The sequence below is a fragment of the Pteropus medius genome, unplaced genomic scaffold, assembly GCF_902729225.1.
Source record: "Pteropus medius unplaced genomic scaffold, Ma_sr-lr_union100, whole genome shotgun sequence".
Classification (NCBI taxonomy): domain Eukaryota; kingdom Metazoa; phylum Chordata; class Mammalia; order Chiroptera; family Pteropodidae; genus Pteropus; species Pteropus medius.
In genome coordinates, this window is record NW_024349796.1 from 1,384,262 (window position 1) to 1,401,767 (window position 17,506).

Genomic DNA, 17,506 nt, shown 5'->3' on the forward strand with positions numbered 1-17,506 from the left:
TTTTTTCTTACCTATTTTTAAAGCAAATGTACATTGCTTTTATAAGAAGGAAACTATTTTTAATTTTTAAAATGATACTGGAAAGACAGAGAAAGTTTTGAGACGCTAAAACAAAAATATGTTATGAATTGAAACCTGGAAGCTCCTCTGGAAAATTTAAAGAAAGATAAGTTTTCTTTCTAGCAAAAGTTTAAGCCATTCATGCCCTGAGGTGAAAAGACAGAGGAAATAAGCTTTCCAATTTCTTTTAAATGCGATGGTTGTCTTGATGATGTTCATTCCAGCATCCCCCAGCTCCACTTGGGCAAATTACTCACATCTTGGTTTTTTCATTTGTGAAATGCTGTAGTGCTTAGCCCACAGGGTTGTTATAAAGATTAAATGGGAGCATCCATTTGCTTATTCAGCAAGCATTTATTTCTTGAAGTACTGTTCTAGGTTTCTAAAGAGAGAACATTAAACAGGGCAGATAAAGCCACTTTCACAGGAAATTTACATTCTAGGGGAAGAGAGAAAGAAACAGGCAAAGTAGCAAATACATAAGAAAACAGTATGGTAAGTATTATAATGAATGGAAAACACAATAATGTGATGTGATTATCACCTCTGAGGAGGTGACATCAACGCTGAAAACTGAATAACCAGAGGAGTCAGCCCCTTGAAGATCTGAGAAAAGAGAAATTTAGGCAGAAAGAACAGCAAACTAGGCACATCCATGTTTTTGCTGAAACTGTTGTTGTTATTGTTTATTATTATTATTAATAATAGCAAAAGTAACAGGTTTGACACATCTAACATTCCTCCAAATTACTTCATATAAATTAGCTTTCATCACATCAAGCCTTAATAAGTCACTGTGGCTAGTGATGTGTTTACTCCATTCCTTTTCCTAAATTCTTAAAACATATTTTCATCTTTCTTCCTATTTTTGCGGACTTTCCACTAGGGTATTATTTTCTTCTGCAACTGATAAAATTACATTTCTCCTCTAGCTACTAAAATTGTATTTCTAGTCATATAGCTCAAGTGTTTTAATGGCTATGCCACATCTACTACTCTTGAAGAATTGGCAAGCATTAAAAAATACAGAGAGAAATGTAAACTTCACTTTTTCACATTTCATTAACAAAACCAATGGGAACAATAGTTCTCAAGAACTGCTCTAGCTACTAAAGGTTATTTTGTGACTGAGTTGACTTACAACAGTCAGTAAGTCAAGCGACAAGGTGTTGGGGCAAGGAAAGTGACTTTATTCAGAGAGCCAGCAAGCTGAGAAGATGGCGAACTAGCATTCTAAAGGACCATCTTAAGAAAGTACAGAATTCAAGCTTCTTTCATATCAAGAGAAGGGAAAAATGGAAGGGATTTGAGGTCAATTGATGTCTACAGACATCTGGGTGCCAGCAGGAGTCCAAGGAAGTCTGTGGAATTTCTTAGTTCTTAGCCTGTTGATTCTAGTTGATCTGAGTCTGGTCATGAAGTTCCTGTGAATCTTTGATAAACAATCATTATTTGTGCACATACTACCCTTATCTCCTTGAGAGAGTTACTTTCTGTTTTTGCAAAATTCAAGCCACAATCAGAATTCCTCTAATCATTAGCATGTCTGGGTGCAAGACTAAGCAGAAGCTATTGACCTGAAGGCCATGAGAACAAAACAGGCTTGGACAAGATAGAATCAGAGAGGTCTAACATTTCACTCTGTTACAATTTCTCTTTTTTTTTCTATGAGAAGATATGTACACGCTTTGATGATTTTTAACAGATTACAAGTGGGTGTTTAAAACTTATTATTTTTCTTACATTTTTACTTTGGAAGTTCTATGAAGGAACCCAAGAAAAGATGAAGTTGACAAGGCTGTGGGCTGTGCCTTAGAGCAAGAAAAAGTGTCCTGAAATAGGTGCCTCACCTTCTACTTGAGAATTTTAAAGTGACTTTATTACCTTCTCTCATTTCTACCTCAAAATGTTTATTTACCTACTTTCTCTTATTTTGCTCTTGCCCAAGTATAAGCATTTCTCTTCCTACCCACATCAAATCCCTCCTCTTCTGCTCGTAATCTAATACCGCCCCAGGAACTATCTAATATCAGGAACTTTGTTTCATTAACCATGATTTTTCTTCTTCTCATGCCCAATTTCTCTATCCTCAAGGTTTCTTTTTCTCATCTACAAACCAGTTAGTTCTTATTTATCCTTAAAATAATCTGCATATCTAAAACTGAACTTATTATTTTCCACTTCAAATATTATTTTCCACTTCAAACAAATGATACCATTTACAGCCAGGAGAAATCAAAAGTCACATTTTCTGACTTTTGATTTCTCCTGGCTGTAAATGGTATCATTTGTTTCCCAGTAAATCATGATCAACTTCAAAGTCACTTTTGAAACTCCTGCCTCCCTAACCCCTACCACTGATTAGTCTTCAATCTCTGAAATATTTTTCATATCCATCACCTCATTCTTCTTCCCACATCCATGACTTAATTCAAACTTGCTGAGGGGAACATGCGTAGTCCTCCTATTTCAGTCTCTTCCATCACCAAATCATCCAAATATTATACTGCATGTCCATCATCCTGTAACCCATTTATAATCTTGTCAGTGCCTTTTTCCGTATCTTCAAAGGCATTTTATGGCTTACAAATAAATTCAAATTTACTTTTCTCTTTTATAAGGTATCCTCTATGATTAGAAACTACACATCTTTTCAGCTTTGTTTCTACTCATTTGCCTTCAGACATTCTAAACCTCACCAAACTTGTCTCCAAAGGCTTTGTGCTTTCCTACCTTTGTCTGAAACAGTTCTCCTCATATACCCAGCTATTCTATCCTTTAAATCTAAGTGATATATCGTGTCCTCCATGAAATCTTCACCAAGAGGAAAATGCATTTCTTCTCTTATTGGTGAGTGGGAGATGTGTACATTTGAAATAGACCTAGGGATAGGAAGAAAAGCTGACCCTTTAAAATACGTTATCTTTAAGTTGTAAAAATAAGAAGTCTTTTTTGGCTTTAGCTCCTTTTGCTCTTATTTTGGCAGGGGGGAAGGGATTATTGTATATGATATAAATTCAAGTTTGTTTGTTTTTACTTTTTGGATAATTAGAAACATCCATGATTGAGAGTCTAGTTTCAGTACTTCCCTTGTTATTTCCTGGCTCTGCTGTTTGGAACATTTCATTTTGGGGCAAACTGTGATTTGCAACATACTCAAGAGTAAGAATTACCTGTTTCAAAATTTTCCTCAGACTGACTGTAGGAAAATTTGGGGGGGGGAAGACAACTATATTAGGAAACTAGCTAATCAAATGAATGGACATTTGGGAAGAAAAAATATGAACTAAGTAAAAGAGGTGAGGGCACATGTTTTGGGATTCAGTACTCAATCTACAATGCTTTTTGCTTACGTACTGGCCTTATCATTTTCCTTCAGTCTGTCACCCCCGGACAGCTCACTGACAGTCTTCAAAGGAAGACTCTGTTTACGATTCTGAGCCATGGGAGTTAGGTCCTACAAAGACAAGGGGGAACTAGCCCCTACATTAAGTTTCCTTTCGTTTGTGACTGTCACTCTTTATATAACCTGGGACACTGTCGTTGTCACACATTTGCTTAAGATAAGCCATGGTGTTTTTATTTTTGCCCTTTGGGACCATTTTGTTTGTGGTTCATATTGTTTCAATGTCTTTATAATACTAAGTTATCCTCTAGAAATTCTCTTCAGCTCCTACCCCTACCAGCTTTTAGAACCCTCAGACCCCTTACACACACTCATGCATACACACACTCATGCATACACACACACACACACACATTCATTACAGCCTATCTAAGTAACTATCTGGATATTTCTATTGACATTAACTTTCATCTCTTAACAGATGTGAGTCTCAAAAATGCCTGACATTGTTCCTTGGTAAATTGGTTGTATCTCAGGGCTATATCGCTAAGAATCTTGACTTCCTACTGTGTTAAAATAAGTCACCCAATCAATATATTAGCCCCTGCTAAGTGCCTAATATTGTATGAGACCCTGCGCGTATACATCTTTTTATATAATGTCTGTCTAAAAGGAACTAAAAACATAGTTGAGAAAATAAAGTAAAATTGCCAAAATCATTGATGACAAAACCTAGCATTGACAAAAATATCAAGGTCAATTCTCCTAGACAATTGGACCTAATCACAAAAGTTAGGTTTGCAACTTGAAATCAAGAAACCATCAAACTGCCTGTAATCTTCTCAACCAAAGTAATGAAATCAGAAACAATTTGAACAGAGACAAATTTCTTTGGCATTCTTTGATTCCATTTTTAGGTTTTTTTCCCTACTTCCCTCTCATTTTAGCCTCTGAACCTAAATTCATAAATAGGCCATTATACTTGTTTATGATACAAAAGACTGATGATTTTCAATGTTTTGGCTACTCCCTCCAAATTTGCTTTTTTATTAGAACAAAGGAAGTGGCTTCCAATTGTACAAGTTCTGGGTAATACTGGCTTATAGGGAGTGTACAGGTGAGTGAAAGCTCCTTACCAATGTTCTCTAAATCACATGAGTTAGGCACCTTTATGCTTCTACATATAAGGACCAACCTGCCTTCACAATAGCAAAGTCTTGAACTCAATTAACTCAATTGTAAGTGTCTCAAATAAAAAGTCAATTAATAAAACTCTTTTTTAAAATTTTATATGTAGTTCTATAAAATGATCATTCATTTACTCAATAAATACTCTAATTTAATAGTTGAATGCTATTATAATACAAAAATATTATTTAAGGCAAATGCATACTAGGAAATATAAGCATTGAAGAAATCATATTTATTTTTGAAATTCAATCATACTATAACTTGCTAAGAAAAAAAGAAAATGAAGACTAAGACCAATTATTTCAAGTGACAGAGTAAATTCGACCTAGTTTTGCTCAATTTATTCTTTCATTCTCTTTTATCGACGCAAGTTCTAGTTTAGTAATTACATAATTCTTTCCTTCTTCAAAGGAGAACTCTAATAACCGATTTCCCCATACTCTTACTATATTTACACCATCCCTAAAATCTGCTTTATATAATTCTTATATCTTTGAGCAGGAGGAAGGAGAGATTCTTAGAAACCTTGTTTAGTAAGAGGTTTCCATCTCCGTAAGTCATGAAAGGGCAGAGTTCAAAAGCCTCCACCTAAAATATGTCTTCCCTCTGTTTTCTAATCCGTACTGTAAAGAGAAATGTGGCTTCACTTGAACTGCACATCATAATTAGTCTTTTACTATTTCTACAAATTCTTAAAGAATAATAAATACTATATTTTCCCCTCCCTTCTGTAACGATAAAAAAACTCAATTCCTTTAAGCACACTTTTAATCACTACTGCTATTTTCCTGCTATTGATGAGCAATAATCGAACTGTGAACCAAATTAGAGTTTAGCAAATGTGTGCTCATCCTATAAATCATTCTTTGCTGCAGATTTTGAAGAGCATATTACAGACTCTGTAAATGCACCACGTAAATAGCTTTGAGAGGAGAAGGTAAAGTGTAAAAGTGGACAACTGTATTCTTTATTCCCCCAGGTTTTCAGGGTGTGGGATATACAGACTCTTTCACTATTACAAGTCTTCCACGACAGCCAAGGAGGCCCCGGGGACATGCAGATTTATTCCATGATATATGACTCCAATCACGGCATGCTTATTACAGGTAAGCAGACCCGGTTAATGGCCAAAAAACTCATATCTTGACTTTTAACCTTTCTTAGGTAGTACTTGTGCACAAACCTGAAGGAAAACACAACTAGAAGGGGAATTTATAAAACTTAATTTATCAAAGTAGATCTTTCATTCAGTTCTACTCCTTCCTATATTTCCACAGCTGGTAGGTAAAATGTATAATTGTACTTCTCTGTAAATATCGTGTCAGTGCTCTAAGTTCCTGAACCTAAGAGGATGTGGCATGCGTTAAGCGGAAAAGTGGGATGTAAGCTGCTGCTAATACAAGGCAAATTCAGCTGTTTTGACTCTTGGGAACAGGAATATGGTCCATCTTAGAGCGGCTGCACCAGTTTCTTCAGCGAGGCAATTTAGCCCCATGCATTCTGATACCGAAACTGTAGTTACTCAGCAAGAAGGATGCTGACCATCCTACCTGTTTATGCTTCTAGATACAGAACAGTGGAGAGAGAGAAAAGAGTTGCGAATGACAGATCCCCAGTGCTGATGCCAACAGATGTGTTGCCTCCTTTTTTCTTGTTGCCTCTTAGAAACACATGCTTACTAAAGAGACAAAGGACCCTGCTAGGCATTTAAGTTAAGCACTGTTTATATGCATACCCTCAGGCTTTAGAAGAAAAATGAACCATATTAATATTTCTTCCTTCTGGATCACCAACCCAGAATGCATTTCCTAGGCATTTTCCCAGTGACCACCTGCTCTGACTTCCTTTGGGATTAATTAGGGCAAGAAACTGTTTATTGCTACCTTTGCTGTTGGGGAATATAATTATTTTTAACTTTTGAGTTTTTTTCTGGATTAGGAATAAATTAGCACTTTATGCCTGATAGATAATTTTCCACCTTGTTAAACAGAACTTAATTCTAGTTGTAAGCACCCACTCTATGTTACCTTCTCTAAAAATAGCACACTAATGACTACAAGCAAATTTTGTCTCTTACTGTCCCAACTTGCATGTTTGGTTACCAGGCTCATCATTGCCATCTCATTTTTCATCAGATTAACTAAGAACTCAATAGCAAGACAAAAAGGGAAAGAAAATCAAGATTACTTCTGAATTTTATGCATTTGTGATAGTATTTTGGTTATAAAAATATAGTGCTCCACATATTGCTTAATCACTAAAATTGCATACATTGACTACAACTGTCAACTTGACATCAGAATTGCACAAAGCTTACTTTAGATTTTAATTCATGCTTTGACTCAAATGAAGCAGGCACAGTAATCTTAACCCGATTGACAGCAGCACCACATTCTAGAAATGTTATGTAGGGTATGCTCTGGTCACTGTCACTGTTGTTATTGTTATTACTCCTATTAAGACAGCTGCCATTTGTGCAGTTTTTTTTCCCCCTGGCTTTATTGAAATATAATAGACAATCAGTTGCTTATATTTACATTATACAATTCAATGAGTTATTTTTTCAATTACAGTTGGCATACAATAATATACCAGTTTCAGTCGTACAGCCTAGTGATTAGAGATCCACATAACTTGCAAAGTGATCACTCCACTAAATCTAGTAACCTTCTTTCCTCTTCCATGTTTATTACAACATATTTACCATCTTCCCCCTGTTACACTCTACATCTCCATGTCTATTCTGCAACTATCCATTTATAACTCTTAATCCCTTTGCCTGTTTTCCCATCCCCCCTAACCTCCCTCCCATCTAGTAGCCCTCAAAATATCCTCTGTATCTATGAGTTTATTACTGCTTTTGTTGTTGTTTATTTTGTTCTTTAGAGTCCACATGTATGTTAGATCATGTGATATTTGTCTTTATCTGACAAATATCACATGATCTAACATACCCTCATTCAGTGCAATACCCTCTATGTCCATCAAGGCAATATCTTTTGCCAGCCCCTTCCTTTTAGCCTGTGTGTGTCTTTTAATCTGAAGTGAGTCTCTTGTAGGCAGCATATGTAGGGGTCTTGTTTTCTTATCCATTCAGCCACTTTATCTTTTTGTTGGAGCACTTAATTCTTTTCCATTTGCAGTACTTGTTGATAGAAAAGTAGTTATTACCATTCTTTATTGCTGTTTTTGATACATGTTTTTTTCTTTCTTAAAAAAGTCCCTCCAACATTTCCTGTAGTACTGACTTAGTATTGATAAATTCCTTTAGCTTATTTTTGTCTGGGAAGCTCTTTATCTGTCCTTTGACTCTAAAAGATAGCTTTGCTGGATAAAGTATTCTTGATTTTAGATCCTGGGTTTTCATCACATTGAATATTTTGTGCCAGGCCCTTCTGTCCCGCATGGCTTCTTTTGAGAAATCAGCTGCCAGTCTTATGGGTGCTCCCTTGTAGGTAACTAACTGCTTTTCTCTTGTTGCTTTAAGATTCTCACTTTGTATTTAAACTTTGGCATTTTTTAATGATGATGTGTCTTGATGTGGGCCTCTTTGGATTCCTCTTTCTTGGGACTCTCTGAGCTTCCTAGGATTGAATGCCTATTTCCTTCACCAGGTTAGGGAAGTTTTTCATCATTATTTTTTCAAATAGCTCTTCAACATCTTGTTTTCTTTCAGGTACCCTTATGACAAGGATATTTTCACATTTAATAGTGTCCCATAAGCTCCTTGGCTTTTTTTTCTTGCCATTGTAATTGAGTGTCCTCGGCTTCCCCATCCTCTATATCGGTGGTACAATCCTCTTCTTTATCCACTCTGTTTATTCCATCTAATATACTCTTCATCTCAGATAATGTGTTCTTCATTCTCTTTTATAATTTCCATTTTTATGTATTTTTATCTCTCTGTTAAAGTTCTCACTGAATTTATCTACACTTCCCCTAAGTTCATTGAGCATCTTCATAACCAGTGTTTTGAACTCTGCATCTGTTAGATCACTTGACTCCATTAATCTTGGATCTCTGTTTTGTTTTCTCATATGGTTTCTGCTTCTTTGTCTTCCCATTTTGGCTGCCTTTCTGTATCTGTTTCTATGTACTAAGCAAAGCTCCTAAGTTTCCCATCTTATTAGTGTGGCTTTGTGTAGTAGGTGTCCAGTGGCACAGTCCTGAGAGGGCTGAGCTGCAGGCCAAGTTTAGCCCCAGCCTGTGCCTCTCCAGGGCCACCTGTTAAGATTCAGCAAGCAATCCACAGATGCTGTGCTTATAGTTGCCTTAAAAGGCCACACCAGAAACTGAGGCCAGCTGCCTCCAGTGTGAATCTTGGCGCTGCTCAGCAAGGAGCACCTGTCTCACCAAGGACACATCTGAGTGTGGCTTGGGTGGGGCCGTGAGTTGGGGGAGGCAGAGTTTCAGAGAATCCTCTGGGTGAAGTGACCTCTGTTATCCAGTTTGATGATGTCTCAGCTATGGCAGTTCTGCGTCTACACACTGGGAGGGGGAGGGGACTCAACAGAGGAACAATAGATACCGCCGGCACTTCTGCTGGGGAGTGACCCTAGCCTCTGGCCCTCACTCTGACAACTCAGTGACCCCTGTAAGTCCCTGGTGCCCCCGCGCAGCCAACCTGGCACTGGTGCTCAGAGCAAGCAGGTCCAGGTCCATGTCCATCACCATGAAAGTCCACTTGCTGACGTGGCCCCTTTAAGAGGTGTCTGCAGCTGTGACAGCCTCTGTCCCACTCAGCCACTTGGGACCTGGCAGCCTCACGACCTCTTCCCATCTTACCTCCTCCTGTTGCTTATTTCTCTCCCTAGTTGTCGGGCTTATTCATCTAGATCCCAGGTGACTTTTCTTGCTGTTTGCTCCTTGTTTCTGTCACAACTTTGATTTGGTCACAAGAGGGGTGAACAGAGCCTCTGTCACCTACGCCATTTTTTTCTCCCCCGTGTGCAGTTCTTTTACAAAATGCTTTCATGTATTTCATTTCATTTGATCTTCACAATCACCACATGAGGTAGGAATTATTATTTAAATTATTATTTCATTATTTACTATTTTGTAAATAATGAAACTGAATATCGAACAGTTCAACTGACTAGTAGAAGAACTGAAGGTTGAAACGCCGAGCTGGGATTCAATCCCAAAACTTCTGACCCCTGAACCCACATTCTTTCTTGGCACTGCACTGTTTCCATAAAGTGACCAAAAAAATGCAGAGGGTAATCATCTGTTTGTAAGCATATCTAGAGTTGTTGATTTCAGTTCTGAGTAAAGTTAGTCGCAGTCAATATAATGTTAAAGGGGTTACCAAGAAGTTTCAAGTGTTATTTGATTGGCTAGTTACCACATTTCTCGTGGTTCCATATTGAGATATTTGAATTGAAAAGTAATCCCAGAAGAGCCATAACAGTTCTTCTTTACATTCGAATAAATTTAACCTAAAAATTAAACACCTTAAGAAAGTACTTAATAACTTCAGCTGAAAGTTTGCCTAAAGTTTAAATTTCTTTGAAGAAGAGATTTAAGAAACTCAATGCAAAGGGGAAAACATGCACATCAAAAATAGAGAAGAGGTTTCATTTTTGTTTGTGCTATGGGATGCTCTGGGATTCTTATTTAAATTTCCAGATGTTGTCTACGGCCATGCCACCCTGAACAAGCCCAATCCCGTCTGATCTCGGAAGCTAAGCAGGGTCGGGCCTGGTTAGTACTTGGATGGGAGACAACTTAGGAAGACCAGGTGCTATAGGCGTAAAAAATAAAAAAAATAAGGATTGTAAGCTGATAAGGACCTTGCAGTCTGTGAGGTCAACCAAGGGTTGCCTCACCTAAAAATAAATACATACATACATACATACATACATACATACATACATACATACATAAATTTCCAGATGTTAAACTTAACCAGGACACATAGTTGATTTTGTGAGTTCAATCATACTTGCAGATTACCCTATTACTGTAAAATCAAACCAAACATTCTCAGAAGAATGCAAGTAGAAATACCTGCTCTTCATCTACCTCACTAGGATGATTTGGAAAATAATCTTATTTAATGTTAACGTTGCAAGCACTGGCTTTCAATCATTCTCATTGGTTACATTTAATAAGACCACATTTACAATGTGCTTTATCACCTGTTGGTTGAAAAGAGCTCTCTAACAATAAACTCCAATCACTAAATGGCAGCTCACCTTCAGCAAAAAGCTGACCATCTCTATTATTACTCTACAGCAGATGCGGGTATATGCAGTAGGCCCTCTAAAAAGGGGGAGAGTAGATGATAGAAAATTAGAAAATAGGGATTACCGAAAAGAGGATATCAGTGAAATCCCAATGCACTCGAAAATTAATAAAGCCCAAAATGAATGCTTTTCTCTGGGTGAATCACATTTGCTTTATTTATCCAAATTGTTTCCAAGTAAATTAATATATTTTCATCTCATTAGAGTTTTTTTCTTATTTATTTTTTTTTAGGCGAGGCAATCTTTGGTTGACCTCACAGATTGCAAGGACCTTGTCAGCTCACAATCTTTTTTTTATATATATATATTTTACACGTACAGCACCTGGTCTTCCTAGGTGGTCTCCCATTCAAGTACTAACCAGGCCTGACCCTGCTTAGAGTCCGAGATTAGATGGGATCGGGCATGTTCAGGGTAGCATGGCCGTAGACTCATTAGAGTTTTTAGGCATTGATATTACTAATCTCACTGATTGGCAGTTTCCAAACACAACTGGTTAAGTAAAATCTTTTGTGATTCAAAACTTCTAATATTGGGTATTTATGAGATTCTTATTTCTGTTCCAGGATCTAGTGTTATTGACATGTATCCGTTGACTAGGATGATACAAGATACAAAACAGGTTCCTCACACTCATGAACGAGAAATCAATGTCATGCTTTACAACAAATATTTTCACCAAGTACTTACAATCTGTTCCGAATCCATAATTAAGGTAAGTACATATTGACTCTTCAGGAAGAAAGAGGTGAAACAGATAGAATTTTCTCTTTTTACTGGTAAGTCTTTGAGTGATTAAGTAAATTTAATGGCACAGATGATGACACCCTACATTCGAGCTATTGTTAAGCTTTCACAAACACATGGAAAACAAGTATTTAAAGCCAGCTCGGACTTCTCAGTATTAAGTCACATGCTCAACTAAATAAAAAAGGGCTATTGTTGTTACTGTCAAAATAGGAATTTTTATCAAGGAGTAAGAACTAGTCGTATACATACATATACACGTATTTTTTTTAACTACGCTATGAAAAGAGGGTATGTTAAGAAGGAAGGAAAAGAAATTGAAAGATGTTTTCTGTAACCCTGATATAGGTGTAGGATATGTAGGATATGTGCCAAGTGCCTTAAATCCATGACCCTATTTAATCCTCACAATCAGTCTGTGGACAGATGGAGTTTCATTTCAACAGTTAGCAAACTAGAACTCAGAGAGATGAAGCAACTTGCTTCATATCATATAACTAGTAACCATCAGGACTGGGATACAGATGCCTGGCGGTCCTAATGGCATCTGTAATTGCAACCAGTACAGTCATCTAGCCGTGATGGCCGCTTGCTTCAAGTGTTTATCCTTTTATTTCATGCATGCCCTCCCAAAGGAGACATAGAGAAGTAGAGAGCATACCTCTGGAAACCCTTCACATCCCCTCTCAATCTTTGACCTTCTCTACATATCTGCTAGAGATTTCTCAGGCCAAAATCTCTTGAGTTTGGTCAATTATCACTATTTCTGGTAATGCCTACAGAATACGTAGAGGGAAATTAAAACAAACCTGTCCTGCTTTCATGCAATACGACCTCTTAAAGGGATAAAGTCTTCCTTGTGGTGAGAGAGGGAGGATGACACCTAGGCGAGCCTCCATATCCGATTGGTTGAAGAAGGATGGTTAAATCAGGCCAGGAAATGGGTGACCTCTGAAGCTTGTTCATGCAGTGACACACATTCCTCTTTCTCCTGTAAGGACTCTGTCTATACCCAGAGGCACACAGAAGGTTCAGAGCATGGCCTCTGGACCATCTCTATCATTTCCCAGTGGAAGGAGGCCATTTGTTACCTGGCCTCCAGACTCTTTCATCAGCTCCTCCCACTTTCCCTCTTTCATCCCAGCTTTCTTTCAGCTCCCTGGAGGAGTAATGCACCTTCCCACTTCTGGCCCTTTGCTTAAGCTTCCCTCATTCCCAAATAACTTGAAGGCAACCAAATTCATGCTGTCTTGCCACTTCCACTTTATTACTCAGTGGCAGTCTAATTTACCTGTGAACATAAAGAAGGAGAGATTCAAACTGGGGGTAAGGGGGTGGGGGTGCAGAACTAAAGTCTCTACTGTGTTTCCAAAGGGAGATAATGATGAGTCTTGACATGTTTCTGGATTTTCTATTCCACCCAGCCTGATTACACAGACGGCCTTCTCTGAAGTCTCACCACCTCTCTCTTTTTCCCTCTCTCCCCCTCTCCCTGCTCCCTCTCTCCCCACTCTTCTTTCTGGAGCTGGACCCACCTCCCTAATCAGAACACCCCTCAGAAAGGTCAATGAGCTCCTTCTTCAGGGTTCTCTCATATTCCATGCTGTTAATCACAGATTCTGTCCAGAGGCCCCAGCTAATGTGGATGAGTGTCCAGAGGAAAAAAATCCAATTTGTTTTTTGCTGAATTCATAACTGTTACATTTCTATTTTGCTTTGTGCTTACAGTAGCAATTAATTAATTCCTCCATAGCCAGGGACTTCCTGGAATAGAGTCACTGCCTGTCTCAGCCACCTACACACACAGCAGACACACTCCAAGGTAGCACAGTCACTCACTATCAGGTACCAATGCATCTTAGAACTTTCTTTGGTCAAATCAAACTCAGGGAAGAATGTTGGGAAAGGTGTTAGCGGTGCATAGTACCAGGTATGAAGCTGTTTTGAATATTATGAAATTTTGATGAGAACCAAAGGGTATATGGATTATTTGATTTTTTTGTTGTTCTTACCTACAGGTTTGGGAACTTGAGACTGGCCTCCAAATATACCAGATTTTAGACCCTCATGGCTTCAATGTGGAACTAACTTCTGCAGCTATTGATGAAAGCGGATTTCTTTTTGCCACAGGAGCGTATAATGGTGAGAATATGGCTTCCCTGCTTTAGTGCTCTGAGAGTTTGTTCGAGGAGCTCATTGTCTGAGTGACTGGGAGAACAGAAATCAGGCTGGAATATGTAACCATGCCAGGGAGGTTGCAGCGCCTGACTAAAGAGTAACAAATTCTTCTCTAAACGGGTATTAATGTCCTGATACTTATGTTCAAAATAGTCAATACCTTACATTATACTTATACAGTTGCTTTACAATTTGCAAAATCTTTCACATATATAGTCTCCTTCCATCTTTGGTGGAACTTATCTGTGTTGCACTGACTCATCCTGTCCTACTTTGGGGTACCATCAGCTAAGAGGTAGACATTATGTTTTCAGTGTTTGCTGATAATATTTTTATTGACAGTAGATTTGGGAGAGAGAGACGAAATATCCACCAACCTTATCACATAACACTTAGAATTCTCCATTGGACCTGCTCCTATGTGTAAGCTTGTTGGGGCCTGTGCCATGCACACCTGAGGGGATGTCAGGCTCAGGTCGTGCTGTGCTGTTTGATATTCCTCAGGCTGTGGAGCACCACGTGGAACTTCCAGGAACAAGGGAGCTGCAGCCTGCCTCCCTTTCCACCTCATCTTGTTCCGAACTCCCAGGGAAGAACTGCTTTACCTAGACTGACTGCATGCAACACGCAGAAGACATTTATTCTAGGGACATACTTACCAAATAAATTCTGGCTTGTAAGCCAATTGATGGATTTAGTGGACATCCTGATATTAAAGTCTAATTTTTACAAGTGTGAGCAGATAATACACATAAAATAAAATCGTGACTGCTGAGTTGATGGGGTGTGAATAAATGCAGCTGCTCTTCCTGTAAGACAGTTCTTAAGAAAGTGGTCCCGCTGCTCAAGAAGCACACCCTGCAAAGGCATGAAAATTAGTCTCATTAGAAATTCTGAGCAATGTACACAACCATTAGCAGACATAAGCAGTAAGCAGTTCAATATGACTGAGATGGTACTATTTGCACGCAGGCCAGTAACGTCTTATTTTGTTAGTGCTAGAGTCTAGAGTTCTTTTAAATATTGACAGTTAAGGGAGGAGAGGCGAAGTGCTGTGAGGGGCAGTCCACTGGATTTAAGCTCAAGGGGAGCGCCATAAAAACCCATGTTGGAGGACAATTCTCTACACTGAGTATTAACCTAGAAATAGGCATTTAACAGCACTGATTATCACCGCCCCCGGCCCTCTCATCAAGATCCCCTAAATTAAATGAAGGAAGTAAACTAAAAAGCAATTATGATTTCAAATGTAAAAAGAAGCTCAACACTCCTTTTATATTCCCTTCCCATGTGACCAACACTTTAGAACTTGATAGTTTTCTATCTGCTGGGATTCTCTTAAAACTTTTATTATTCAATGAGAACTAAAGTCCTAAAACATGACGACGGCACCTTCAGAAGTGTGACATTATTGCAATGATCTTTCACTACTAATGATAATTGTGACATGATATTAGATACACGGACAGAAAGGTATTGGGGAGTATTTAGCAAACAGGAAGGCAGTGGGAGAATAAAAGCAAAAAAGATTCACTTAAGACAGAAATCTCTAACAGGAGACTCTGAGAGTTTCAGAGAACACTGTTCCAAATTTCAAGACGTTGTCCTGTCCTGTTGAGTTTTTAATCAGCCTGTGACAAAGCAAGGCACAAAGAAATCTATTTCATGCACAGCAAGGCTAGGGAGACTCACATGTCAGGAGGAAATAAATATGATAAATTGTTGGGAGGAAGCTTTCCATTAGATCAATTTTGTCTGAGATAAAAGCCAAGCTCTCTAAAAATTATTTTCACGGACCAAGTCTTTCCCCTGTGTGCTCAGGAACAGTGAAAATCTGGGACTTTGGCAGCGGCCAGGAGATGAAGGTGCTGCCGGAGGGCAAGGACTGGAAGGAGGAGGAGCACTGGCTGAAACGCCTGATTTTCCTGAAGGCGCAGAAGCACCAGCACTTGGTCCTGGCCTTGGAGCGCAACGGGAGGATCAAAATGATCCAGGTTTGCAGCCCCTTTCTTATATTTGACTGCGCCTGCTCTTCTCGGGCAGCCAGCTGCGTCCATGGTGTTTGTCCCCAACCTTAGTAGGACAGTCCTCATTAGCACAGGTCCAAGCAAAGAGCAGAAAGGAAGAGCTGCTCAGCGCAGCATCCACCCACAGGTCCTCGAGAGTGGGCGTCAGAAAGGTTAAGTTTACACACAGGTGCCACCTCTGACACTGTCATACCTTCATGGGGGCTAGTTCACTGGCAGAGCTCTCCCCAGGGAACAATGACTCCTCTCTGTCCCTCGTGACCTTTAACGCATTCAGGGACACTCAGGTCACTTTTTCAGTTTGTCAGCAAAATTGCTATGTTTACCTTAATGTTAATGATGCAGTTTGCTCAGGCTGTGTTGGAAGGTTTGAGGTAGGCTAATTTATATTTCTCATGTGTGTCTACTGCCACCTAAGAATGCGAATGCCTTCTTTATATTTAAAATGAAGGCTAGATCATTTATCCTGGCCACTAAGTAACTATTTCTTGGCCTAGAACTCAAGGACTAGTTTTTTTATTATTATTATTATTATTATTATTATTATTATTATCCTTTTGAAATATATAGTTATTATTCCCATTTCAAAAGCTAAGCTCAGAAAAAAAGCCTCAGGTTGCAGTAGTGATCACGACGTTCCAGCACTGAGGAAGGTGGCCGACGGCCCTGCTGCTGGAGGAGAATGAATGAGAACCTTCCCTGACTCAATCAACTCTTCCGCGTTATCTGCGCAGTCCAAAAGGGCCCTGTAGAAAGGAATTGCTTGATAAGACCCTCTAACTCATAGTGTTTGGATTTCTCTTGTTTAGGTTAGTGCAATTGGCCGTTGAGATGCCCTTCCTAACAGATACTGTCTGTTGCTACAAACGCTCTTTTCTTAATGACTGCCCAGAGCGGCATGGTGCTGTCCCCACATCAAAACTGTTCTTACCTCTACTGTAGCACTTTTCTCTGTGATTATTCTGGTTCTCCAGGTCTCTGGAATCTACTGATTGAATTTGATGAGGACTGAAAACCTTTCATTCATATTTGTATTCTTGTTCTGCCCAAAGTAGGTGCTTATTAAAGATTAAAAGAATAAAGAAATATAAGAAACCTCTTGTGAGGTATACAATAGGAAATATATGGGTATTATAGGGAATTTTAATTAATGTTGGTCGGGGGGGAGCTTTACAATGGGGTAATGTTGAAAACACACTTACTTATTAGTATATATTAGTAGCAACCTCTTATTATTTACTTATTACTTACTATTATTATTTGCCTATTTAAAATAAAATGTGGTTTGATTTCCATACTTATTTTCTAGAATACTCATTCACTCATTTTTTTAAGAGTGTTTACCAAACGTTTACCATGAAACAGAAATATATCTTCCTTTTCACCATGAAACTTACAATTTAATAGGAAGGACTGATATTGATGCACCTATTACAAGTGTTACGATTGAACAAAGAGCTACACGAATTTATGATGGTGGGTGGTGCCCAGCCCACGATAGGAGTCAGGGAAGATTTCTCTTTTCACTGATTTCCAATTAAATTCAGCACAATTCAAGAAACATTTTGTGCACTCCACGTATGCTAGGTGTTTTTTCAAACCCTAGGATTCTATGGAAAATAAGGTATTAATGAACCAGATTACACCAATCTTCCACTGAAAACAATGGAAAGTTCTTGATAGAACATTTTCTAAATCTCTTAACTAGT

The 17,506-nt window shown here is 38.6% G+C and overlaps 1 protein-coding gene and 2 pseudogenes across 1 annotated transcript in view; 2 read left to right on the top strand and 1 right to left on the bottom strand.

Annotated features, from left to right (window-relative positions):
* Window positions 1-17,506, top strand: part of WDR64 (WD repeat domain 64) — a 113,553-nt gene that overhangs the window by 58,245 nt on the left and 37,802 nt on the right. Inside the window, exons 12-15 of the mRNA XM_039883209.1 lie at window positions 5,577-5,703; window positions 11,412-11,560; window positions 13,611-13,734; window positions 15,592-15,764. Of these exons, the coding sequence (XP_039739143.1) occupies window positions 5,577-5,703; window positions 11,412-11,560; window positions 13,611-13,734; window positions 15,592-15,764 (573 nt within the window). The remainder of the gene's footprint in view (window positions 1-5,576; window positions 5,704-11,411; window positions 11,561-13,610; window positions 13,735-15,591; window positions 15,765-17,506) is intronic.
* On the top strand, window positions 10,231-10,349 carry LOC120619445 (uncharacterized; annotated as a pseudogene).
* LOC120619446 (uncharacterized) lies at window positions 11,158-11,276 on the bottom strand (annotated as a pseudogene).